General features: G+C 41.9%; 1 protein-coding gene across 3 annotated transcripts in view; it reads right to left on the bottom strand.

The window, feature by feature from the left end:
• Positions 1 to 3,387: 3,387 nt before the first annotated feature.
• Positions 3,388 to 26,960, bottom strand: part of LOC144693912 (uncharacterized) — a 333,595-nt gene continuing 310,022 nt past the window's right edge. For 2 of the 3 annotated variants that reach the window (XM_078564124.1, XM_078564126.1), the window contains 14 exons: positions 26,561 to 26,689; positions 25,725 to 25,853; positions 25,491 to 25,619; positions 23,830 to 23,958; positions 19,353 to 19,481; positions 16,713 to 16,844; positions 15,646 to 15,774; positions 12,510 to 12,638; positions 11,723 to 11,851; positions 10,519 to 10,647; positions 9,796 to 9,924; positions 7,809 to 7,937; positions 6,002 to 6,130; positions 3,388 to 5,491 (listed from right to left, as the gene is read on the bottom strand). In XM_078564124.1, coding sequence (XP_078420250.1) covers positions 5,409 to 5,491; positions 6,002 to 6,130; positions 7,809 to 7,937; positions 9,796 to 9,924; positions 10,519 to 10,647; positions 11,723 to 11,851; positions 12,510 to 12,638; positions 15,646 to 15,774; positions 16,713 to 16,844; positions 19,353 to 19,481; positions 23,830 to 23,958; positions 25,491 to 25,619; positions 25,725 to 25,853; positions 26,561 to 26,689 — 1,763 coding nt within the window. In that variant the 3' untranslated portion in view covers positions 3,388 to 5,408. The remainder of the gene's footprint in view (positions 5,492 to 6,001; positions 6,131 to 7,808; positions 7,938 to 9,795; positions 9,925 to 10,518; positions 10,648 to 11,722; positions 11,852 to 12,509; positions 12,639 to 15,645; positions 15,775 to 16,712; positions 16,845 to 19,352; positions 19,482 to 23,829; positions 23,959 to 25,490; positions 25,620 to 25,724; positions 25,854 to 26,560; positions 26,690 to 26,960) is intronic. The other variant, XM_078564125.1, reaches the window with a different exon arrangement.

Below are 26,960 nucleotides of genomic sequence, written 5' to 3'. Positions count from 1 at the left end.
CTGATAAAAATTGTACATCTATGTATCATCAGCACAGTTATAAAACATACAGAGTTTATCCAGAGTTTAGTTAGAGATGCAACACAGCATAGAAGCAGCAGGAAGTCGAAGGACAGGGAGAATAAAGATGAGAGTCTGTATTTCCCTGGTCCATGATGGTGTTAAAGGCATCAAATGTTCAGTGGCCATTTAAGGTTTAAGCAATTCTATTTTGGTATATCAGAGATGGAAACTTTACTGCATCCAGTCTCTTACTTCTCTGATCCCTTGTTCTTCACAACTATTCCTGCTAGGAATGGGCCAAAAGATTAACAATTAAATAGTGATGAAATATAGTTATGTTGCCACTAGATGTCACTATCACAATTAGTAAATACTAATTTACTACTAAAACACTAATTTAATTTAATGAAATGCATATTTACAAGGCAATGCTAAAGATCTCTAAGGCAAAAGCATTATTCTACACTTTGAAACAGTCCTTGAATCTAATATTGGATTTGGGAATCTTGGTAAACTTTACTAGCTAAATGCTGGATCTAATCAGAATCAAAGAATTTCAAAATATAAGTAAAGGCAATCTACACAAATGACAGGTGATGCTTCTCTCTTCCATCCTGGCATTACAGGCCCTCTTTATGGTATACCCTCACAGCTGAGTAAACCAATTTCCATGTTAATATTTCAAGTACAGTATATATGTACAGCAAAATGCTTTTGGAAAAAAATCAAGCATACACAACACAGACATTAATACAACACAAATACAATCTGAAGGATTAAACATGGATAAGTAAAATAGGTTCTGGTACACATGGCTTGCTTAAGCCTCCATCAGCTGGGTTGTATATTATTTCTGAAATTTTCCATGGTGCCAAGTGGGACTCTGACAAGCAAAGACTTCTACACCAGCTTCCAGTCAACTCTCAGAGCTACAATCTTATAGACTGCTAGAAACCAACAAGGTATATCACTGTGATTCAGAAAGGTCCATGGCTGATAGCACCTACACTCAGATGTATTCTCTCAAAATATCAGTATGCAAACAAATGATCTTTCTACAAAATACTGCATCAAAGTAAGAGTATACACAGACACATGGTACCATATATACTCATGTTTTTAAAGAGCTTTTGGCTGTCAGGTTGATGATAACAAACTTAGTACTACATTCATCTGGAATTTGTGAATGTGTTTTGAAAACTGTGAGTGAATCAGTGCACATCCATGACATAGGGACTGCGCTGAATACTTTAATATCTGCACCTGGTAGACTTATCAGGACTTCAGAAACATAGTTTTCCTTATCAAAGCCATTTATATGATCAATTATCCTTCTTTTACATAAGCACAGTCAGAGCACACTTCAAATTGATCCACTTGTCTGCCATGCACAATGCACTTGGACTTTCAGAAAGTCTCTGACAAGGAGGTTATTGGGGAAGACTGGAGGGAATGGAAATGGGGTGGAAAATTGGATTGAAAGCAGATTAGAAAGGAGGAAACAGAGAATAGGAAAAAGGGCAGTTTCTCAGAGTGGTTGGCAGCAGGTAGAGATGTCCCACAGTGTTTGGTCTGGAACTGCTTCAGTTCACTGGGATTTGAGTATAGGGCTAGATGACAAGTTCATCCAAATTTGCAGATAATAAAATAGGAGGCATGGTAAATAATTCTGAAGACCAAAGGAAGCTGCAAGGAGATATTGATAAGATGGCGGAATGGGACAAAAAGTGGCAGATAGAATTTAATGTCAGTAAATATGAGATGCTATATTTTTGTTAAAAAAAAATACAAGTCTTTAATATACTTTAAATGGAGAAATGCTGGGTGAGGAAGAAGAAGAGCACAGGAATTTTGGGGTGGGGGGGGGTGGGTTCAAGTTTAGATTCACAAGGCATTGAAAGAAGCATTTCAAGTGGATAATGGCATTAGAAAGGCAATTGAATATTGAATCTTATGGCAAGGAGTTTAGAACATAAAAGTTGAGATGTAACGTTGAATTTGTATAAATCCACAGTAAGACCAGTTTGAAGCTGCACACTGCAGCAATTGTTGATATCGAGGCATTAAAGAGTCAACACAGATTCATTAAGATGTTGCCTGTTACAAGAAAATGCAATTATAAAAAAAACTTCTTTCATTGGAACCAGGGGAACTTTGAGGAGGCTTATAGAGGCATTTAACATTATGAAACAGTACATGGAGGCTTTTTTCCCCCTAACAGTTGAGGAGTGAAATGAGAGAACACAGATATATGTTTAAATGTAAGAGATTTGGGAAAGAGAACAGGATCTTTATATTGTGGGTTGTATGGCTGTGAAATGCTCCACCAGAGTTAGTGATTGCAGCAGGGACCATGCCAACATTTAAGAATAAGGAAGATAAGTGATTATAGTAAAGGAAATTGATAGAGGTGGGCACATAGGACTACTGTATAAACATCAACATGGGCTGCTTGGGCAAAATTCCTTAACTCTTGTGTTGAAATTTCTATGTAATCCTATGTAGAAATATATTTTTTTTTAACCTTCCCATCAGTTGTTCCCTCCCCCATTCCCCCACCATATCCTAATGTCTGTTGCCACTGTTCTCTTGCCACTTTGATTTTTGGAGTTTTCCAATACGTTATAGCCATGCTATTTTTTTTTCCGCTTTGCAGAACACCTGCGGTCTGTCCGCAAGAAAGACCCAAACCTCCCTGTCGCTTGCCATTTTAACACTCCACCCTGCTCTCTTGCCCACATGTCTGTCCTTGGCTTGCTGCATTGTTCCAGTGAAGCCCAACGCAAACTGGAGGAACAGCACCTCATCTTCCAAATAGGCACTTAACAGCCTTCCGGGCTGAATATTGAATTCAACAACTTTAGATCTTAAACTCCCTCCCCCATCCCCACCCCCATTTCCGTTTCTTCCCCCTCCCTTTTATTTTTTCCAATAATTTATATAGATTTTTCTTTTCCCACCTATTTCCATTATTTTTAAATCTATAACTATAATACCGTGTCAGTCTTTCCACCCTACCCCCACTAGAGCTGTACTTTGAGTGTCCTGCCATCCATTCTTAATTAGCACATTCTCTTAGATAATATCACCACCTTTAACACCTCTCTGTTCCTTTGTCTGTAACATCTTTTGATTATCTGCTCCTATCACTGCTTGCTTGTCCCTACAACCACACCCCCCCAACTTCTCTCCCCCCCCACCCCTGACCTTAAATCAGCTTATATTTCACCCCTCTCCTAACTTCACTCAGTTCTGCTGAAGGGTCATGAGGACTCGAAACGGCAACTCTTTTCTTCTCCGCCAATGCTGCCAGACCTGCTGAGTTTTTCCAGGTAATTCTGTTTTTATTTTTTGAATGTTACCATTTTAGGTCTCCAGCAGATATTTCTCTTATGCTCAGTGTCAAGAACCACTTCTGTCAGTGAGCCTTCCCTCGCTCTCGGTCTTATCTAACATCATTTCACTGTCCCAGAGTCAATCCAAACATACTTGTTATTGCAAAGTGCTCAAAGCTCAACAGGAATGATAAAAGACTTCTCGTGGCCAGGCTAGTTTTCCAATAGTGGAAGCAAAAACATTCCATCAGACCACGAGTTAGGTTTTAAATTGTGGATGAGGCTTATTAAAAATAATAAAAAATTCAAGAGCAGCAAAAGACCATTACAACAGATGTCACTTTTTGCAGGGGCCTATTACAAAAAAGTGCAACATTTTTCGAATTAGCCACAAAAATACTGATCCTAGGACCAGTATTTCTAACACAAAATTTACATATGATGTTTAGTCAATTTGCCTATTCATCTTAACAAGTGCTGCGGGTGTAGTGGAATAAGGAAACCTGAAGATTTGCCAAAAGATTGCCAAATATATTGTCTGACTATATACGCAGCTGTCATTCAACCCTTATCTCCAGAGATCGTCTTTGGGAACATCCCTCAGATATTGGAACTGGATTACCCTCAGCTCAAATTTCATAAATCTTTGATATTCATTAGAAAGAATGCTGGTTCTGATAGCCTAGTGTGAAGAATGATAATATGTATCTGTATCCTCAAGGTGGGGAACATTCTTCCGTCAGTCCGGAGTGATGAAAGAACTAATCAAAATAGTTAAGGTAATTGCTAATGGAGGCAATTGCTTGTAGGCACCAACGCTAACAAAACAGAGACAAACCGCCTATGGCATTTCCAGCCACACTGAAGAATGTGGATTCTTTCTCAACCTGGAGAATCCAAGCTTGCAGGGAGCAAAATTGAAGTAATTACCAAAATCCCATAAGTATAGACTTTAGCCTTTTTAATTGCAGTATGACAGTTGCCTCTATCTGTCATTGACCACAGAACTTGCTGCAAAGTGAAACCATTCATTAAAAAGACCAGAATTGGAGCCATTCGGGAACACCAGAGAGCAGGAACAGAATGATTACAATACAGATTAGGAGGGGACAGTAACTGAAAAAAATACAAAAGATCACATTATATTACAGACATACAGAAATCTTTTTTAAAAATGCATGCAGCTGGTGGCTGTTTAGGGTCACAAACATGTTACAGAGCTCCGTGTGTTTTATTTTAAATGGGTTCTTCTTAGTAAGTATCTTTCATCCATTGAAATTGAATGAAACTCCCTCTTTTGGCCCCATTCTCCAAGCCCCATTGCAATGAAATCAGATAATGCCAGGATGTGTTGATAGTTTCTGTCCACCCGTTGATGTTAACAGACTTGGGTGCATCTGGAAATGGTGTCAAGCTTCAAAGTAGATCAGACAACAAGATTCTTGGTGATAATTTATAAACAGGTTGAGACTATCCAAGATTGTTAATTAACACATGATAATAAAACCATGATCAAAAGTGAGGTGAAGAACAAAACCAAGAGATGTAAATGGGACTATGATGCAATACTATTCCAAAATGATGAATGAGAGGACATCAAAATGTGCATGGAGTTAGCTAGTGTCTGTGCATCAATTTAATTTTTTCTGAATCCCATCATCTAGTGAATCTAACATAAATTCGTGCGCCCTTTATTGCAACAGAATTAAACTTCCAGAGCTCCTCATGCTTAATTATTGCAGTGTCTCTTTTTCCCTTTGTACAAGATTATTAACCTTCCCATGAATGGAAGCATCATAAGTTGACCAATTCTCAACATGTACCTGTTCGCAACATTCTTTGCAGGAGCTTAAATTGCTCCAGGTTATCATCAGAATGGCCATGAGATGTCAAAAGATTAGTGAAATAAAGTACAGACCCTCTGGTTATCCTTCTGGGTCACCTATACAGATGAGCAGATAAATTCAGGCTTGTTACTCAAGAACTCATAACGTTTCCTGATTTGTTGAGTAACTCTTCAGCTGTAAACAAAGCCAATCACTTCTCAGAAAGCCAGAATTCTGGGTCAAACTATGAGTGATGGAAAGTTCTTTGCAGATGATATTCTTCTGACTGAGCACGTTCACGGGGAATCAGAGGCTGCAAAGGGCCCCCTGGAAAGAAGCAGGAAAGGTTTTCTGTTATTTACATTACAGATCAGTGACTAGTTGGTGACCTCAAAATGGCCGCCAATCAATTTCTAAAGCAGATGATCCTTCAAGGATTAAACATCTTCTCTGCCTCAAAACATGTAACATTCTTTCTTGCACAATTCATCTCAAATGATGATCAGACACAATCATAATGATGTTTAGAAAAATGGAATCTTCCATTTTATTCACAATGGATTTTTAAAAAAAAATCTACCTGGTATTAAGCCAATCATCCTCATTGCTAATACACCATGATATCACCTCTAATAAATATTTTTTCTCCAACACAGCGGGAAGGAAAATAACTTGCACTTATGTAGCACCATACCACAGTTACAGGATATCCCAAAGCAACGTAGTGTCAATTTGTGCGCGGAAAGGTCCCAGAAATGCCAATGAGATGACTCTGTTAATCTGTTTTTGGTACTGTTGCTTGAGTTACTGACACATTAACCCAGGCTGCAACCATACCTTCTTCACAAGTAGGCCCCATCCACTGGAAGGAGCATACACAGCTTCCATTGTGGGAGTTGCAGTGAGCTTTGTTAGCACAGTTGCAGGTCAAGGAGCAGTTAGGTCCATATCGGTTTGTCCTGCATTCTGGAAAGCAACAAAATGAAAAAGTACTTTGAGAATCTGTTCAGAAAGTCCCTTCTCTTCCACATTTCAGTAACTAGAATGTTGCCTTTTTTCAGAAGGAAAGGTTAGACTATTCAGGGGGATTACAGACTTCTCTACGCTACTTTTCATGTTAGCTGGCAGTAATACCTCAGCAAAAAAATAGCTGATCCTCCTCTCTTATGAGGTGGACGATTGCACTGCCATTTAATGCTCAGTTTAAAGGCCAGGCTGAGAATGAGTGAGAAGCAAACTACGCAGGAGTGGGATTGAATGAAGATCCAATTTTATATTTGTCATTCTGCCAGTCAGCTGCATCTGAGGTTCGATTAAGGTTCCTCTGAATGTCAACCAAGTGGATAATTGCTAGTTCTGTTGATTAATGATGGTTGATTTATTATGGGGCTGGTAAGTGACAAGTAACTCCACAGCACAAAAGTGCCAGGCAATGACCATCTCCAATGAGAGAATCCAACTATCTCCCCATGACATTCAATGGCATCACCATCACTGAAATCCTCCACTATCAACATCCTGGGAGTTATCAATGACCAGAAACTGAACTGGAGCAGTCATATAAATACTGTAGCTACAAAAGCAGGTCAGAGGCTAGGAATCCTGCAGCAAGTAACTCACCTCTTGACTTCCCAAAGCCTGTCCACCATCTACAAGACACAAGTCAGGAGTGTGTTGGAATACTCCCCACTTGCCTGGATGAATGCAGCTCAAACAATGCTAAAGAAGCTCGACACCACACAGGACAAAGCAGCCTGCTTGATTGGCACACCATCCGTGGTTCCAACATCCAACATTCACTCCCTCCACCACCGATGCACAATGGCAGCAGTGTGTACCATTTACAAAGTGCACTGCAGCCACTCAGCAAGGCTCCTTCAACAGCACCTTCCAAACCCATGATCTCTGCCATATAGAAGGACAAAGGTAGCAGATGCATGGGAACACCACCACCTGCAAGTTCCCTTCCAAGCCACACACCATCCTGACTTGGAATAATATCACCGTTCCTTCACTGTCGCTGGTCCAAAATCCTGGAACTCCCTCGCAAACAGTGCTGTGGGTGTACCTTTTCCACATGGACTGCAGCAGTTCAAGAAGATGGTTCACCAGCACCTTCTCAAGGGCAATCAGGGATGGGCAATAAATGCTGGCTTAGCCAGTGACATCATGTGAAAAGAATTTTAAAAAGAACTTAGATTTGAATTCTAGTTCTCTGGATGATGAGCAATGCTGGTATTTCTTGAGCAAGAATGAAATTCCTAAGATCTAGTCTACTAAATGAAAGTTCCTAAACTCATCATTCAATCAATTAAGCCCAGTGAATGACAGTCCAATAGTCTATCATTCAAACTCACAGTCTATGTAAAAAGCAATCCAATTTTTAATCCACAAGAGTTAGCAAACCCTCTTGACAGAAGAGCAAAGATTTACAATGAGAGCTAATGAGTCCAAAATAAATGAGTTCAGTGTGCCACAAGGGTGACAAGTCCTTTCAAGAGATCTACTTCCAAATGTTCTACAGCTAGAGCTCCAAGACCACATAGGCGATATACAAAAAAAAGTACTCAATGCCTGCTATCAGGTAATCTATTATTACAAAGATAAAATGCAAAAAAATTGAGTATGCAGGAAAAAGTATTACCGCTATCACATCGGTCTCCAGTTCTACCTGGTGGGCAAAGGCACTTTCCTGTTACAGGATGGCATGATGTGAGGCCTTCACAATCACACATCTGCTGGCACCTCTCCCCAAAATGTCCAGCTTCACAAGCTAGAATATAACAAATCAATATGTACACATTAGCACATGAAAAATGCACGAAAACTCACCTGCTTCTCACTAACTCTTCCCCAGTCGCATGCTGTTAGTTAGGGCCTTTTAGAGATTGAGCATTAGAGGGAAGGGTTGGGAGCATTGACTCATCTTTCTCCCTTCAAAATGAAACAGTAAATCTCACCTGTACTGAACAAAATACTATGATAAAGCTTAGTTAATGTTTATAACCTTGTCACAAGCCTCCTGTGTGCTTGTGTGTGTTCATATGTAAGAGTGAGACAGAGAACACGCATGTGTGAACAGGATCAAGCATGTGTACAATCATATGTTGTAAGGAAAATACAGCAAAGGAAACCAAGAAGAAAATAAACGAATGATAAAATATAGGAAAAATGCTCCAGAGCAATAGGTCTAGTTTATTTATTTTTAAAAAAAGACTTGCATTTATGTAATGCCTTTCATGACCACATGATGTCCCAAAGTGCTCTACAGCTTGAAAGTACTTTTTCCAAGTGTGGTCACTGTCGAAATCTAGGAAAGGCAGACGCCAATTTGTGCACAGCAAGTTTCCACAAAGAGCAATGTAATAATGACCAGATAATTGTTTTTTTGTGATGTTGATTTAGGGATACCTAACTAATACTAGGAATGGGCAGGTTGTTTTATGAGGAAAGATTGGGCAGGTTAGGCTTGTAACCACTGGAGTGTAGAAAAGTGAGAGGTGATTTGATAGAAACCTTTAAGATCTTGTGAGGTTTTGACAGAGCGGTTGTAGAGAGGGGAATCTAGAACTAGGGATCGCTCATTTAAGACAGAGACAAGGGGAAATTTTTTCTCTCAGAGGGTTGTGAGTCTTTGGAACTCTCTTCCTCAAAAGGCAGTGGAAGCAGAGTCTTTGAATATTTTTAAGGCAGAGCTGGATAGATTTTTGATTAACAAAGGGGGTAAAAGGTTATTGAGAGTAGGCAGGAATGTGGGGCCGAGGTTACAATTAGATCAGCCATGATCTTATTGAATGGCGGAGTAGGCTAGAGGGGCCAAGTGGCCTACTCCTGCTCTTAATTTGTATGTTCTTACGGATTGGCCAGGACACCAGGGATAACTCACCTTCTTTTCTTCAAAATTGTGCCATGGGATTTTTTTACATCCATCTGAGAGGGCTGATGGGGCCTTGATTTAACATCTCATCTGAAAGATGGCACCTCTGGCATTGCAGCACTTCCTTAGTGCACCACCAGATTGTCAGACACATTTTTGTGATCACGACCTGGAGTGGGACTTGAACCCACAGCATTCTGATTTAGAGGCAAGAGTGTTACCAGCTGAACCATGGCTGGTATCTTTAGTCTGCAATTCATCTAAACGTCTTGATTAGATTCAAGCCAAGATCTCGCTTGTAAATATTAATTGTTCTGTGGGGGAAATTTTTGTCTTAATAGCCTGAGTAGTAATCTTGTGGGACAGATCACACTCCCTTAACAGAGCCCATCTTTGAAATCAAAGGTATGAGAATCAGGTCGGACCTATAAAGGGCTTTGGATCTTCCCCATCAGATTATTGTGCAGATGAAAATCTACTCCTATAATATCAGCTGTCGGACGGCTTCAGTCTGTTTCCAACCTGTATCTCATGTACTAGGTATGCACTAGTGCATAAAAAATAAATTAATCTTTCAGTGAAATGACTGGCTGTAGCTCCCTCCCAAATTTTACTCTACAGATTAATTACCTTAAACTCCTCCATTGCATTACAGGCTGCCTGGTACCTATTGCTAATCGCGAATCTCTATTTCATATGTGAACAATGGTGGTATGGCAAAGTCATTTGAGAAAAAAGTCAGAAGTGACATTACCTTTTTCACAGTAATCGCCATGGTAGCCAGGTGGACAGATGCACTGGCCCGTGCTGGGTTCACAAGCAGCACCGTGCTTACAGTCACAGGAGTGAGCGCAGGTTAAACCATAAAACCCCAGAGGGCAAGCTAGGAAAGAAGCCAGTGAATTATAGAGGTCAAAATAACTCTCAACTAACATTAAACAATTCTCACTCCTGATTCTACCATGTTACCTAAAGGAATACCACATATGTCTGACTCAATAAACTCAACATTTCTACACAGCCGCTTTATTTAAGAGCAATTTGCTATGTGCAGCAACTTTCCACTTTATTTATTCCAATTGGACTGAAGTCTTGAACACAGCAAGCTGCTTGAGTCAAACAAAATTTATTTTGATGATCAATGTACTGAAAGTGAAGGTGAGTTCTGTGAACCAATGATCCAAAGTTGTTAATGAGGTGACTAACTGCTAACATCTGTTCACATTATGAAAATGATGTGAATCTTAAAACACTTATTAAAAAGAGCAGTTGCTATGCACAGAGCAGCAGTTGGTCACTTCTACATCAATATACAGAGTTAAGACAGCCCTCACTTCACCAGGTCACCCTCTCAAAGTGGTACCAAGTCACAAACAAGGCATTTGGAAGGCACATTCTCAGGTTTCACATGTCATCCCATTCAATGCACATTGTTTGACTGTTGGTGAAGATTGTGCAAAAAAATGAATCAACTAACCATGTTCACACAAAGGGCCGTAGAAACCCTCCAAACACTGGCAGCTGCCAGTAAGCCGATCACAGGTTCCGTTATTCCAACACAAACAGTCGAACTGGCAATTGGCTCCATACTTCCCCACAGAGCACTCTGCGTTACAAAAGAAAAACCTTCACTATACAGTTTTGCACTACCTTTATATGCTTTCCCCACAAAAAAGAACTTTCTCCTCTCAGCATCCCCTAAGCTCTACCTTCCATCCCCAGCACTGCCCATTATTCCCATCCCCACCCATATATTCCAAACCACCATCCACCATTCCCATTCCTGCCCATTATTTCCAGCACCACCTATCATTCCCAGTCATGCCCACCAATCCCATTCCAGCTCTACTCACTATTCCCAGGATCCCCCACCAATATACCCTCCAAAGCTTTTGTTAAGTGCACAGTAACTCGAAGGATTGACCTATACACAGCCTCTGTAGAGACTTCTAACCACACAGCTTAGAGGAAACCGTCTCCCACCATTCCTGGCACTGCCCACCATTCCTGGCACTGCCCACCATTCTCGGCACCACTCTGACTGAAAGCGGTGCCTGCCATAGCTCTGGTGATGTCAGTCTGTAATGGATGACAAAGTGGACTGAAGTGAGGCGTTAGAAGGAAATTCCTTCACTTTCGTTCCACACCTCACTTGACGCGGAGTACATGGTCAATACCATTGTCATCCCTTTCATATTTCAGTTTAGGCACCCAACTCCTCAGTGTAAGTCTGATATTCCATTCCTCCCTCCCGACTGTAACACCCTGAAATAAACCATAATCCTCATTATGACTCTCTGATATACACCATTCCCTTCAATATAACACTCTGGCTTACATCATTGTCCTTCTTTGTAAAGTGTTACTATATACCTCCACCCCACTGTTATCTTAATGCTTAGTGATACATTCCCTCTCTCCTGTTATTACATTATGTACTATATCTCATGCTCCCTTGTTATAACACTCCAATTTACCATGGGCTGCATTATACGCAGAAATGTTCACCATTCATTTCTTCCAAAGAGAGCCTAGTATTTATTGACCGCATTTTCTTTGATGCAGTTGCAACTACAGTTAAAGTAGCTAGAATCTAATTTTCATCCAGTGCCCTAATTAATAAATATTTTAGAATCCAGAAACTCACATACAAGAAGTGCATCTTTAACCAGTGAACATACCTTTTTGACAATGGGTACCAGTCCATCCAAGTCCACAGGAACACGTCCCATCTTCTGGGTTACATATACCATTATTCTGACAGGCACAGAATTCCAAGCAGTCTAGTCCATATCTTCCCTTTGGACACACTGAACCAAAACAACAGCACTTGAAACAAGTCAATCCAAAGCAATTACTCTTAAGCTGCCTAACTTTACAATCTGCCAGAATGTCACACCTCATATTCAATGGACAACCTGTCTTATATCATAAATGTGGAATTTGCTTTATGTCTTGCTAGATTTTAAAATTATTTAAGTGCTCACAGTTTAAATGAACTCCCGTACAGGTGAGAAGAAACCACCTTGAATGTAACATTTAGATATTGCATTCAAGCACACACTCCACTCACCAACATAGAAGTGTGTTATATCAGACTGATAAATCCAAAAAGCTGTTAATGTTTTAGGAGCAATCACATTATTAAGATAGCTCCTTGTTTAGTTTTATTGCAGTCTGATCTTTGAGTGATAAGTAGGAATTCTGCTCCCAGTTTTTGATTCATTGACTTCTGAGTGATATATCAGGTAGCCACTTAAAATGATCACATTACCTGTATATGAATGTTTGACTATATATACATGAATCTGTTTTAAGGGCTTAGCACTGTTCACGGATATTAAAATTAGTCATTGTAGGTTAAAGCTGAGAACCGTTCTCAATTTAGAAACATCAAAAACTATTACTGTATTGTGAATATAGTGACTCATCAGGATTCTGTTTTTAGAATAAATCATTGGGCTGTACCTTTCTGGCAGGTAGAACCCATTGTGCCGGACTGACACTGGCATTTTCCTGTCACAGGGTCACATCGACCTCCTTCACCACAAGGACACAACATCATACAGTCTTTCCCATAAAAGCCTTCTGGACAAGCTAGAGAAGAGAAATATTTGTAAGTGCAAATATATGTTGTGAAATTTGGAAGTCAATACATCAATGCAAACTGACATAAGCATATTCACACACATACATCAGAATGGAGAGTGTGAACAGTTTTGTACCTGTTATTGAGCCAGTGCTAGAAACAATAGGGTATCTATAGTTAGGCCTAGCTCCCAGACTGGAGGCTCACTGTATCACAGAGATGTCACCTAACTGTAGGGCCATGTCTGTGGCATGCAACATTAAGGCCTCTCACCAAGTGCAAAGCCTCCCAAAATTTACTCTTTGTAAAATTGTTTAAGATTTTGTAACCCACTTTGTTAAAAAAAAACTTATATTTACATAGTGCCTTTCATGACCTCAGGAGTGTTTTACAGCCAATGGAAGGCTTCCAAATGCATAGTCACTGCTGTAATGTGAACAAATACAGCAGCCAATTTGTGAACAGCAAGGTTTCACAAACAGCAATTAGATAAATGACCAGTCTACCTGAATGATATTGGTTGATGGATATATATTGGTCATGATACAGGGAGAACTCCCCTGCTCTTTGTCCATCAGTGCCATGTGATCATTGAAGTCCACCTGAGAGGGCAGCTAATGTCTCAGCCAAAAGATAGCACTACTGACAATGCTGCAGTCTCTCAGTATGTCACTGAAGTGTCAGGCTAGATTATGTGCTAAAGTGCTGAAAGCTTGAACTTTCTGAATCAGAGGCAAAAAGGCCCCATTGAGTGGAAACTGACACAGGGGCTAGGAGAACAGACAGGTGAAGTGATAGAAAATTCCATCATGAGTAGGGGTTGAGCAGTCTTTTGTAGATATGGGGCAGAATGGTCGTGAAATCGCGCGTGATGACGTTGGGCGAGTGTCCCAACATCATCTCGTGCTCCTGCAATATTTCGGTGAGCGGGCGCGCGCATAATTCGGAAGCGCACCCACCTGACAATTAAGAGGCCTATTAAGATCATTAAAGTTGTAATTGTCTCTGATATTGCATGGTCCATCCAGCCTCACAGTTGGCGGATGGGTGAGCTGACCAGGTGGACTTTGCATTTTTTATGAAACGTCATCCAAGGGCAGGATGAGATTTCCGTTATTAAATTTTTTAAAAATAAAAACCTATGGACAGCATTTTTATCACATATACGTTCAGGTGACCAATTGTGATGTGTGGATTTTTTTTTTCCTAATTTTATGAACTTTATTTATTGGTTTTAAAATCTTCAGCTCCCAGAGGCAGCTCTTTGTCTTCAGGGAGCTTTCATTCAGCGCTTGCCTGTGCCCGCGCTTATGTCAGCGCCCGCCCTCCTCCTGCCCCCACTCTGGCAGCGCTGAGCTTTTCAGCGCACGCTTCATGCTGGCTGGCCATTACTTGGCAAATTGTTGTCGGGGGCCGTTCACGGGCGGCGGTCCGTTCCCCGGCCGATCCCAGGCCCGCGAATCTAAAACTCGTGCCCATGGTATGGGTATAGAAAGGACTTAGCAGAAGGATTCTAGTGTGTGGGGCATGATGTCCGAAGACTATTGATGGGTGGGCAGGGACCTGGGATAGACATTTTATCAGAAACAGGTAGGGTGGATATGGATGCTGCTCATCCTGCTTATGACTATTATATCAAAGGCCAACTTTCATACTAAGCTGACCCTTGGATATGCAGTATCAGCAGTATTTTGAAAAGTGTTTCACTGCTGGCTGAAACAGAAACTAAGTACTGGTACCTCAAAGGACGTTTCTGAGTACTTTGTTGAAGCAGTACTTCAGTCATTTTAATTTACAATTTTTCTGGTGATATTGTTGAGTGAGAAATGGTAATCATAATAACATAGGATGACACATTAGTCACATACTGTCGTTTCAATTTTGGCACCTGGGTTGAATCCAGCTCAAACTGCAGGATTAAAAGTCTCCTCTAAGTGTTTCATGTAAAATGACTCTGGATAATTTCAACTGTGCTTAGTGATTATCTCGGCAGACACTGAATATTTATCTAATATACCTGATGTATTTTAGATATTATGCATTCCCCACTGTAACTTGTAGGGATCTTACTTACTAAAATGGTAACAATAAAACAGAGAGCTTATACCAGGGCTTCCTAAACTGTGGGTTGCAAGCCAAGGTGGGGTCACAAGTCAAGATTCTGGGGTCATGAGCTCCAAGGCCGAAATGTCTCGTGCTGGGCGTGGCCTAATGGACAGACCATGGAGGCTTCGTTGCTGCTGCGCTGCTGTTTAAATACTTCTTACCATGCTCAACCCCAACCCGCTCAGGCAATGAAGGCCACCCCTCTCCCCCGCTGCTCAGTAGCTGAGGTCCACCCCACCCCCGTTCATCAGCTGAAGGCCGCCTCCCCCTCTCCACTCAGCAGCTGAATCCCCTCCCCAACCCACCCCCAACCACTGCTCAACAACTCTAGTAAACCCTTAATTTTCACTCTGGGGTTATGGGGCATTAAAATGGGGTCACACCAGGAAAAAGTTCGGGAAGGCTTAAACCCTACATTTTCCAGTATGTATTTATACCATCAACAGACCACTGCATGAGGGTTGGAAATGACTATGATATAAATAGACTTGTTACTGCATCACTTATGTGATACAAGGTTAATCCACAGATTTCATTCCCCCTCTTATATTTATATCAATGTCAGGTGGTCTCAAAATGGAGGTGAGAACAGACAAACAAATGAAGCAAGAACATCACTGTAAACACCAATTCCAAATAATGTTCCACTGGTGAATTCAGGGCTGTTCTTCTGAAGTTAGGGTTAAGGTGCATTGCTGGGATAATATAGGAAGAAAAGTTTACCCTGTATCTAGCCTGTATTGTGACAGACCTGGAACTACCTGATGAAAAAGTAAAAATTTCACACTAACATTTTCATGCTTTCATCACAGAACGATTATTTTTATAAATAACGATCTTGTTAAATTCCTGCCATATTATATTCTCGCCGGTGATTCCTATTGAAAGGTTTGGACAAGTGTGACTTACTGATCATGCAGTCTGGTCCAATAAATCCAGGAGGACAGATGCAGGTTCCAGTCACAGTGTCACACTGACCCTCGTTCTGACACTTGCAGCTCTCTCGACAGTAGGGTCCATAGGTTCCCTCTGGACACCCTGAAAGACAAGTTCACTCACTCTTATTCAAGAGTTTTCATCTCATTTTACTGTGAGACACACAATAGCACAGATTAATAACATTTATGTTCTGTCTTCCACGACCCTGAAGGTAAATTGAAGGCCCACCAATGTTTTAAACACAGAAGCAATTCATCCTGCTGGAAGTGGTCATTTTATAAGCAAATAACTCACAACTTCATTAGTAATACCTCTAGTGTCTGAGATAAAGGGAGATTATATCCCCATCACATAAGCATAATGCAGCTTCATATAATCCATTCTTGCCAGCACCAAAACAGTACACTGTAAAATAAACCCTTATAAAATAGTTATTACAATACATTTTGTCTTTCTCTTTAGGAGTACAATTAATACAATACGGATGTGTTAAGGCAGTGGAAATCAGAAATGTCTCCTTAACTTGCATTGCATGCATTAAAATTAGGAGTGAAAGCTTTATACTGACAAAAGGAATACAACAGAGATTATTATAAAGGAGAACCTTATGCTGATGATGAGTGCACAACAGAATGTTATAGCTGTGCAGTTAATATTGAGAATTGGTGTATGACTGACAGGCTATTATAGCTGAGAACCTCCTACTGATCATAGGTGAACAGAACAGAGTGTTATAATGAAGGCATGATATAACAATCTTAATATCAATCAAAGTTACCGAATGATGGATCATTTTATCTCATGCTGGTAACACTTTTGAGAAAAGCTAATTGTGAAATATTGGAGCTATAAATAATTAAAATACTCTTAGGGTGGATTATTATAAAATTGAATGTTCCAAACTTTCGCTTTTAATGATTTTGCAACCTGATTTTTATAAGCTACAGAAAAAGATGAATCTATTGAAAGATATGATAGAGAAACTGACCGATAACCGCAAACCAAAGATCCAACAACGAAAATCAGTTAATACGTACGGAGATCACAGAGGGTACCATGATAGCCAGGTAGACAGGTACATTTCCCAGTGACAGGGTTGCACTCCTCATTCACTCCTGAACACTGACACACCTGGTTACAGTTCTGTCCGTAGGTACCTGGCGTACAATCTGGAAGAAAGAGAGAAGAAAAGTCAGAAGATGGAAAATGTTGCTGTCTGTTTTAACACAACACCAGCATTGGTACAACCAAAGGATCAATTCAGTCCTGTCTGATATTGAACAGGTCATGCCTGACTCAGTGTCATTACCCTGTAAACATTAAATACACAATAGGTGAAAGGGGAGAGTTCACTCCTGGTTAGCACTAATCATCATGTCCGTTACATTGTGGTCAGAGGTGGGTATGAGTTAAGGATCCTCTATATAGTAAATAACCATGATCATGCTGACAAGGGTGTTTAAATACAAGGATATCCTAACACCCTTTTCAGCCTGTGGGAAAATAGAAGGCTGAGCTGGGATCCCAGATTCCTTTTAAGATAAATGTCTGGCGCAGACACGATGGGCCAAGTGCTGTAAACTTTCTAAGATTCTATATAGCCCAAGCTTGAGGTGTGGCAAGTGTTCTCTCTCCACAAGAAAGCAGAGCCTGGGCAGTGGCGAGCTCTATAAAGGAGCATCTACTCTGGATTATTATTACTTCAAAAAATGTGAAAGATCATTTAATATGAATTAAGGACACTAGCCACACTCAGACACACCTTGGGCAGAATCTTCAGCTCGGCGAGCGGTGGGGGGGAGCCTGCTCGCTGAGGCATAAAATGACGCGGGGTGACAGCGGGTGTGCATTCCGACGTCACCGCGCGACATTTAGATTTTCAGTTCAGCGGGTGCGCAGCCAAGTCAGCTGTGCGCCCGCCGAACTGTCAAAGGCCTATTAAGGCCTGTTAAAAAGCCAAAAAAGCAATTAGCTGAGCTGCTCATCCAACCTTAAGGTTGGCAGGCAGGCGAAGAGCCCAGGCGGCCTTCGCATTTTTCATGGAACCTCATCCATAGGTGGGATGAGGTTCCATAACCCTTTTTAAAGTGTTGAAAATTTTTAAATAAAATTAATGGACATGTCCCAGCTCATGTGACAGTTTCACAAGAGGGGACATGTCTGTAAAAAAATTTTTTACCTTTAATCAATGTATAATAAGTGAAAGTAATCTCCCTGAGGCACCTCTGTGCCTCAAGGAGATTTCTGCGCTAGAGCGCACTCCCTGACTCAGGCAACCACCCCCCCCCGCCCGCACAGGGAGCGCACAGGGCTTCCGGGCGCACATCACGCTGGGCGGGCCTTAATTGGCCTGCCCACGTAAAATGGTGGTGCCCAGCCGATGGGGGGTGCCAATCGGCTGCACGCTCGCCCACACCCGCCCCTACACAAGCCCCCCGATGGAGAGAATTTTCTCTCCCTTAAGCTAAGAACACTTTAAAATTCAGATATGGACCTTTACTGGTACAATTGGATAGATTTGACAAGAAGGGTAAACATTCATTTCGACCATCTTGATGCGACGGAGCCAATGAAAGTTTGATATCACATTTAAGGTCTACCCAAGGAGTCTAGAGAAATTGGCACAGTAGAGCTTCTGTGACATGACACAAAGATGTACCGAGTCCGAATGTATCTCACAGACCTGAGGCCAATCTTTCCCTCTGAGAGAGACTGGTTTTAATTTCTTCTTCACCCTCATTTTACCATTTTCCCCATCCCTTCTTTTAGATTTTAAACAAGCAATTCCTCAGTCTGATGGAGACAGGTGGCTGAGGGCGGAAGGGGAGGCGGGAGCGGTGGTTGAGGTAAAAATTCATCTTGGACGGTGGGGTAAAATGGATGGTATTCGATCAGCCACCTATTATTCACAGCTCCTGCTATTCAGTTCCATTGCAGTCGACGAAACCAGATATCAGGCACTGCAGAAAACTGCTCTATCTCACCCTTTAATTTTAAACACTTCTATTATATCGCCCTGTCATCTGCATTATTCGAATGAAAAAAGGCCCAATATTTTGGTGTTTATATTTTCTTACATCAGGTAGCATGCTAGTGAAATAAAAACAGAAAAGGTTGGAAACATTTCTACAGTATTCTACACTTAATTTTTGCAACTGAGTGAATCCACATTGTAACCTCTCTAAAGTCTCAATATATTTCCTATAATGTGGAGCCCAATACTACAGACAGTAAACTAACTAAGGTCTTATAATAGGCTGCTTTAGGGAAGATAGCATGTAAGCTGGCTTGCTCTCTGAATCCAGCCTCCCTGCCTGTAAATTTCCATCTGCTGTGAACCAAACAGTTATTCCTTGGATTGCAAAAAGTTGAGAGTCATTTTTCTAATGCTCTGAAAGCATTACAATTAACTCTGAAAATAAGCAGGAGCAAAAGTATATTCGCTATTCGCTCACTTGCATAATTCAGTGATTCTGAATACATCGTTGCTTAATGTTTGAGGGGGTAATAAGCTGTCAGTTAATGCAGATCCTCATTATTACAGGGAGGCAGATAAAAGCTGAAGTGGCCATTTTCACTATTGCAAAACACAAGACATGTCACCACCTTCCTTAAGCATTAAATAAATGCACCATTGTTCAAGAAATTAAATCTGGAACATTCTATAGCCTCCTTACTTTCTTCACAACCATTGCCAGTGAATCCAGCCGGACAGCCACACCCCCCGGTCACATGGTTACAGGCAATGCCAGGAGGGCACTCACAGCTCTGGCCACAGTTCTCTCCATAGTAACCAGGCAAACACGCTGCAAGAGAAAGAAAGAAAAGTCAAACTCTGTTCGAGCTATTTTGATTGAATCAGAATTTTTTTAAAGTATATGAATAAATGGTTTTGTGAATTATATGCTTCTTCAGATGAGAGACAGGAAGGTTATGAGCCATAGCCCACAAGGGACCATAGGCATCGCTCTATTAGAGAGAGACAATTGGTTATATAGCTTGAGAGGCATCACTCCACATTAAGCATGGGATAGGCAAGGAGGCAAGTCCCAAGTCTACCTCAGCCAGAATGGCAATTGAGCCCATGCTGTTGGTATTAATCTGAACCGCACACTAGCCTTCTAGCTAACTGAGCTAATGACCCTTTAGATGAGAGATATTATCTTGCAAAATTGAATAATTTCTTTTCAAGGTCCCAACAGCCAGCGCTTTCAGGTGAGCTATTGCATGATGAAGAGTAAATCTGCCTGTACTCTGGCCAACCTCAGGAGATCACCTCCTACTGGATTTTGTCTTTCTACATTCGCCATGGGGCAGAATTTTCCCCCCATTGGGGGGATTGTGCGGGGGTAGGCTGGGATGGGCGGGGACAGGCGCAAACCCAATCGGCGCCCCCAATCGGGTCCGCGCCGCCATTTTACGTGGGCGGGCCAATTAAGGCCCGCCCAGCATGACGCACACCCGGGAACGCTGAGCACTCCCTGTGCGGGCGGGTGGGGATTCCCTGAGTCGGGGCCTGCGCTCTTTCTCATGGAGCCTTGAGGAATGTGTGTAAACTTCTAACCTGTGTTAATTTGTATAATCTCAAGTTGTGAATACAAACAGATCAAGATTTTCAGATTTCAAATTTCAAATGAACCCATCAATGGAGCAACAGCGCCAAGAGCAGCCCTTTCCGAACTAAATTCAAATAGGTTTAATCAGCGGAAAAGAAATACAAAGGTAGATTTAAGAAATGAAGCACTGGTTTCCATGGTGTTCCCAGTGCACTCACAATTTTCTGTCTATTAAAATGAATGGACAGGAAATCATGCAAAATGTGCACTGGCTTATCTTCCCAAAATTTCCAATATGCACTCATGTTGTTCAATGCTCTGAGCCAGTGGGACTAAATCACAAAGTATAACCTATAAAGGGAATAATACAGAGCTGTCTGGGCCTTGATGGCTGTTTGCTAGGCCTTGCAGTTTGCATGTGGTCCCAGGACAGTAGTTTGAACACCCTGACACTATTGAATCAGTATGTGATTTTCCAGTTCCCAAGTCACTGAGTGAGAATGCCAGTTTAATGCCACTTTCATGTCGTAGGCTTTATGGATCCCCCGCAGTCTACAGATCGAGAATTTCTTCCTTCAAGCAGCCTGGAAAGGACTGAAGCCCCAGTTTTAGAAGGGAAAGGCAAGTGCCTTAAACCACTGCACCATCCAGCCCCCAAAACTAGACTTGTCTTTTGTGAAAGAACTTTGTTCAAGCACAGACACCATGCAGCTGTGTCTTTTCTGAGCTAAGTGAGGTTCAAATGGTTTCCTTCCAGGTATTTATAAAAGGATAATAAAATGGTGGCAGTTATTTATAAAATTAGCCACCACCAATTCACACATACCCAATAAGATCAAAGCTACCCTAACGTGCCTGTTACATGCATCAGCAGCTAAACTGCAACTGAAATTTAAGCATCTTAGCACTCTCACCATCCCTCCACCCACCACCCCCCCACCTCCCCACCCACCACAAGCTGAGCACCCCACCCCTGTTACATCTCTGAAAAAGGGAGATTTAGGAATGACTGACTTTGCACATCCCCGCGGGAAGCCTCACCCAGAAGGAACGAGATTGCAAATTCAGACACATGCTACTCATGGTTTTCCGACCACTAATAGGAGCGTTGTAATTACCAAGGACCTTCTGAACCTCGAGCACATTCCAATAAATAAAACGTTCAAGTGAGTGGTTTGTCAGAGAGAGATCGCCAGAACGTTGCCAGATGAGTTAAGGAGCCACTTTAAGTAAAATTGCCACAGTGAGAAATGGAGGGAGAACACAGAGGAATAATACTACAATTTACAGAGCCAGAATTGCAGGCCTCAGTCAATGGTTTAAGGATTGGGAAAGTGCTTACTCTGAAGTAGAGGGTTAAGCTACTAATGCCCAAAGGCCACAAGAGGTCAATGTGGGGGTCACATACCAGTGACTTGGCAAGGTTAGTGGAAGAAAGTGTTCGATTTGAAAACAGTGGGAAGCTGGGCACTGACAGAGGGTACGCGTAAATGCGATCTGGTAGATATGGAAGCTGCCATCAATGACAAATCAAGTTAGATATAGGTGTCAACTAAGCTTGCTTGTATATAATGTACTGCACAATGGGAAGTAATCAATCTAGTTAAGAGGCAGAAAAGGGATTTAAAACAAAACTAGAATGTTACAGTTGAGAAGGTTGAAGACTATGGCCTGAATTTTTCCTGAGGGTGGGCTCAGCGGGACCAGGCATGGGCGCTTGCGGAGCTGACTGCCGCCCGTGATCGACTCCGCACCGCCATTTTACGTAGGCGGGCCAATTAAGGCCCACCCAGCATAATATGCCAGTGGTAGCGCTCAGCGCTACCTGTGCGGACGGGGGCAGGACGGAGAGTCAGGGCCAGCACTCTTTTGCACACATGCACATGCACATGCGCACAAAAGAGCGCTTCAATTTCCCTGAGGCACAGAGCTGCCTCACGGAAATCGAAGGGCTATTGAAATAAATAAATAAACGGAATTAAAATTTAATGAAACACGTCCCCTCATGTGACTGTGTCACATGTTTTTATACTTCAGAAATGTTTAAAATTCAATTTGTTAAAGCTTTAGGAAACCTCATCCCGCTCGTGGATGAGGTTTCCTAAAATACATAAAGGCCACTTGCCTTTTTTGCCTGCCCGCCAACCGTTCGGTTGGACGGGCAGCGTAAGTTTGAAATTAATTGGTTCCTTAATGGCTTTAATAGGCCTTGTAATTATTGGCGGGAGCACACGCGCCCGCTAAACAAAACATCACGGGGCAGCACAATGACATCAGGACGCACGCCCGACATCATCGTGCGCCATTTTACGCACCGGTGTACCAGGCCTGCCCCCGCACACCAACTGAAAAATCCTGGCCTATAATTATTTTAACATAGAGCTGACCATTACAATTATTAAACTTCACCTTGCTGACACATTTGTGTAATTAATAAGGCTTAATTTATCAAATTGTACTATACATAAGCTTTGTGATGAAAAGTCTTAATTTGCATGTATTTTTCAGATGGTTCAGATGGTGAATTTTGAGGTATGTTGTTAAAAAGTTTTAAAATAGGCATCTCTTTAATTGCCAAATACTGTGATGTAGCTCTAAGAAAGTCCATGTGGAGTGAATTAAAGTTACAGCTGGGAAATATTTGAGGACAAGGTGTTCCAGGGCCTCCGGTCAAAGATACAAGTTACAGTTTAGCAGTTAGGAGGGACGCCAAGCCTGTAAAGCTGATTGGCTAGAAGAATGGTCTTGGGCCTAGAATGTTCTGAGGCCTTCAGGTTAGAATGTTGTAGGGAAGCTAGAAGCACTTTTCTCATTGGTCAAGAGTTGCAAATCTTGGTTAGAAGTCATTAGTTGCGTTGTCACAGGTGTAAATACTTGGGCTAAAAGGTTGCACAGCTACCTGTAAAATGAGTATAAAAAAGGGGTACATGACTCATGAGGCTTTTGCACTTGCCAAGGGTTAGGATTTATCACAGGATGTAATGTAATGTAAGGGAGGGGAGGGACTAAAGTCACTGTCACAGAGCTGAGGATTGCTGTAAGAATTAGAGATCAGTGTAGAGAGAAATAGAGAGATAGAATTCAGCAGGCAGCTGTAAAGTGTGAAGCTTCAGCAGTTAAGGTGGATTGGAAACTTTAGCAGTATCATTATCAATGTTTATTGCCCAATAAACTTTGTTAGTTTGCATTCTAAATTAGTGAAGGTCCTTCCTGCCAACAAGAATTCTTGACAAGAATTTTCTTACTCTGGGGTTTAGTATAGAGTGCAAATCCCTACACAATGCACTCAGATAGTTCTCAAGCATTCTCACCCACTTTCAGCAAGCAAGGTATGCACCAAGGTACGCCCCTAAAAGGCATTGTTTTTATTGTATGTATTTTTATCTCTTTGAAGAAAAGGGTCACTTTCAATAGAAGGTTGAGCACAGAGGACTGGAGGGTCAGATTAGGTAGGAATACAGTAATGTTCTGTGCATCAAACCAATTCATGTTTAATCATTTTACTCCCTCTATATCAACGTTCTTACTTATGCTAAACCTTGTACAAAGATTCGATGACTGGCTCTCACACTCAATGGATCACCAGGTTTTCACTCACGTTTCTCACATCTCTTCCCCCGCCAACCTCGAGCACATTGACAAACTGCAGACTCATGGTGACAGGAAATGGCATTTTCACAGTCACATCTCTCCTCACAACGCTCTCCGTAATATCCAACTGGGCAACCTAAAAGGGCAACCAAATAAATAAACGCCTGCTTGTTATGTGGAAAATGGCCGTTCTATATTAACATCAACATCGCCCGTGAACAAGGATCGAACGCCTGCAGCAGATGACAAAACCAAGTGTCAAGCTGGCGATGTCACATCTCCATTAGTGCGCTTCCAACACGTTGCTAACACTCAGCGTCAAAGCAGAAGCTAAGACAAAGGAAAAGAAAATATCTGAGGATCAATACTCTGAAGTCATCAGGCTGAAGCCCACAAACCCATAGGAACTTGCAGGAAATGGGAGTGCTGGACTTTGTGAGGGAGAGGACATGAGCTTCAGCATTTGAATGAAGTGAAGCCTGCGGACGTCCCAAGCTGGAAGACCACCTGGAAGGAAGCCTGTTAGAGAAATTGAATGCCAAGTGACCAAAGTGCAGACCCGGCTGTCAGCAGCCAGTACAGCAGCTGATCGAGAGAGCAGCTGCAGAAAGTGACAGTACAGCCAGATCTGTTAACGGTACAGCCGGATGTAGTTGGGAGACCATCCAGGCTCTGAGAAGGACAAGACCACTGAAGGTTGAGGCAAGATGATTGACCGGTCAAAGATTGACCGAGGGTAATCAGTTAGAGGTGGCAGCTTAGAACTTGAGAAAATACGTGGGAGTGAGGTGAACGAAGACTTTTATTCACAGAGAAAAATAACACTGGACGGATTTGTATTGGGCAGTGGGATGTGTGAGAGAGTGTAGCCAGGAGAGAGAGCTTTGAGGGCTTGAGGCTACACGTGGTGACTAGTTTAAGGGAGTAACCGTATGAGGTGTGAAAGTTTGAGGGAGTAAATATAGATAATGGAGGCTGGTAAGAGGGATGGGAAAGGGTGAACTGAGAAGAGGATTACAATCAATGTGGATTAAGAATCGCTTGATGCAAAGGTCAGACAGAAGGTATGATATTTTGTTGAGGGAGGAGCCTGGAGATCTAGGGAAGCTGAAAAAGAGAGGTAAAGGAGAGGGAAGAGAGGTTAATCTGCACTCCAGTGGTGGCGATACAGCGATTAATGTTGTCTTTACTCCTCTTCAAAAAAGCACTGAGGGATCTTGAATGTCCACCTGAACAGATAGAGGGGTCTCTGGTTTAATGTCTCATTCAGAAAGTGGGGAAAAGGTCAGATAAGTAAAGGCATCACCAACTAAATGTATAGCCACAAACAATGCAATCAGAGGCAATAGGGAAGACCTATTATTTTTTCTCAGTTCCCAAAAGGAATCAAAGACAAACCCTCCGATATTAATCCAAAAGTACAATCCATCTTATTGCAGGATGCCTTGTTGTATTCCACTGGTGGTGCTTCAGTGGTCCTGTCAGAATCCTGAACAAGCAGCAAACCAGAGGCTGACCAGCTAAGAGAAACTTAAAATCAAACCAGTAAATAAAATACATACAAACCAGCTTTTACGGGGATTTGCTCCACATATCCACAGCTCTTGAAACACGTGACCTTTTCTTTTAACCTCAAACCTAACACTACAAAGTCCAACATTTACTTACCAGTCTGACATGTTTCTCCGATCCAGCCAGGTCTGCAAATGCACTGCCCAGTGTGTCGATCGCAGGTTCCCCCATTACTGCAGCTGCAGTGTTGCTGACATCCCTCCCCATACCGCCCGTCTTCACATTCTAAACAGAGGCACACACACGGGGATGGTAATCACTGATCCTCATAGTAAATAATATCCTTGCATGGTTTTTCTTCTTTAAAAGAATTTCTGATCACACGCTTACCAAGCTCGCAAGCTATACCAGTCCACCCTTTGGGGCAAGTGCATGAGCCACTCACATGGTCACAATGGGCTGTGTTCCTGCAGATACAGGGCTGTAAGCAGTTCAGTCCATAGGACCCGGCAGGGCATCCTATGCGGAAACAAAACAGGATCAAAAATGTGGTAAAGTGGGAAATTAGGACAGCGTGCAACCTGCTGACTGGCGTGGACTTGATGGGTAAGTGACTATGGCTCTAGGGGAAAAAAAGCTTCTTCAGGCAACCGGTTTTCATGAGACTAACTGAGTCTCAGGCAATCTCAATCTTCTTCCTAATGGACACAAATTCGAACATTAAAACTGCCAATAATTCACCATGAATTGCCACTGACTTGATAGTTTTTAACTCAGAATCCACAAAGGGCAGTGATGTGGAGAAGAGAAATTGTTGCAGTCAAGAGGTGACTCTTTTGAATTAAGAAATATTTTGAATTTTAACAGTTTTGAAGTTGGCATTCGCAGGACTCCTGGCACTTATTGGGCCTTCATCGCTTTTTTATTTGAAGTCCGTTGAAAAACAAATTAAAATTCTCTCACATTCCCCTTCCCTCCAATGCATGTAAGTCAATCACTAACCACTGATTTTATGTTCGATTTACATGGGAGGTGGGGGGCGTTGGTTGGTGAGAACAACTACAGAGCAGTAACACATTCTAGGAAAGCGTATCTGCAGCCTGGAATTAATAATCCGACAGAGCCACTCAGTTCCTTCAATAGCTACACTCGGGCTAATGTTCAGACACCGTAACAAAGCAAGATCCCAACGCCCCCCCCCCCAAACCCTGCTAACAGTTACTTACGTTGGTGACATGCAGTTCCTGTCCATCCGGGAGCGCACAGGCACTGGCCAGTCATGTGGTCACATGCTGCATTATTGGAGCAGTTACACATCTGGCTGCATCCCTGACCATACCTCTGTCCCTGACATGCTGGGAAAACAGAAATCCAGAGTTGAGAGCAGCACTCATTCAATTCCGCATCAAGCAACAAACAAACTGCACAGAAATATATACACAATTCTCTCACAAAATTTATAATTTGAGCCTAACATTTCACAGTCATCATGTCCCGCTCCTTAATCTTTACAATGTGGACATCCTTATACACAGAGCTCACCGGTCACTGGAGTTCCCTGTAAGAACCATTGTAACATTACAACAATCTGTTAATTCAAGCAGATGACAACTCCTTCTCTCCAGT

This window comes from Cetorhinus maximus, chromosome 19 (genome assembly GCF_964194155.1).
Source record: "Cetorhinus maximus chromosome 19, sCetMax3.hap1.1, whole genome shotgun sequence".
In the NCBI taxonomy this organism is placed as follows: domain Eukaryota; kingdom Metazoa; phylum Chordata; class Chondrichthyes; order Lamniformes; family Cetorhinidae; genus Cetorhinus; species Cetorhinus maximus.
This window is presented reverse-complemented; position numbering and strand designations above follow the sequence as displayed.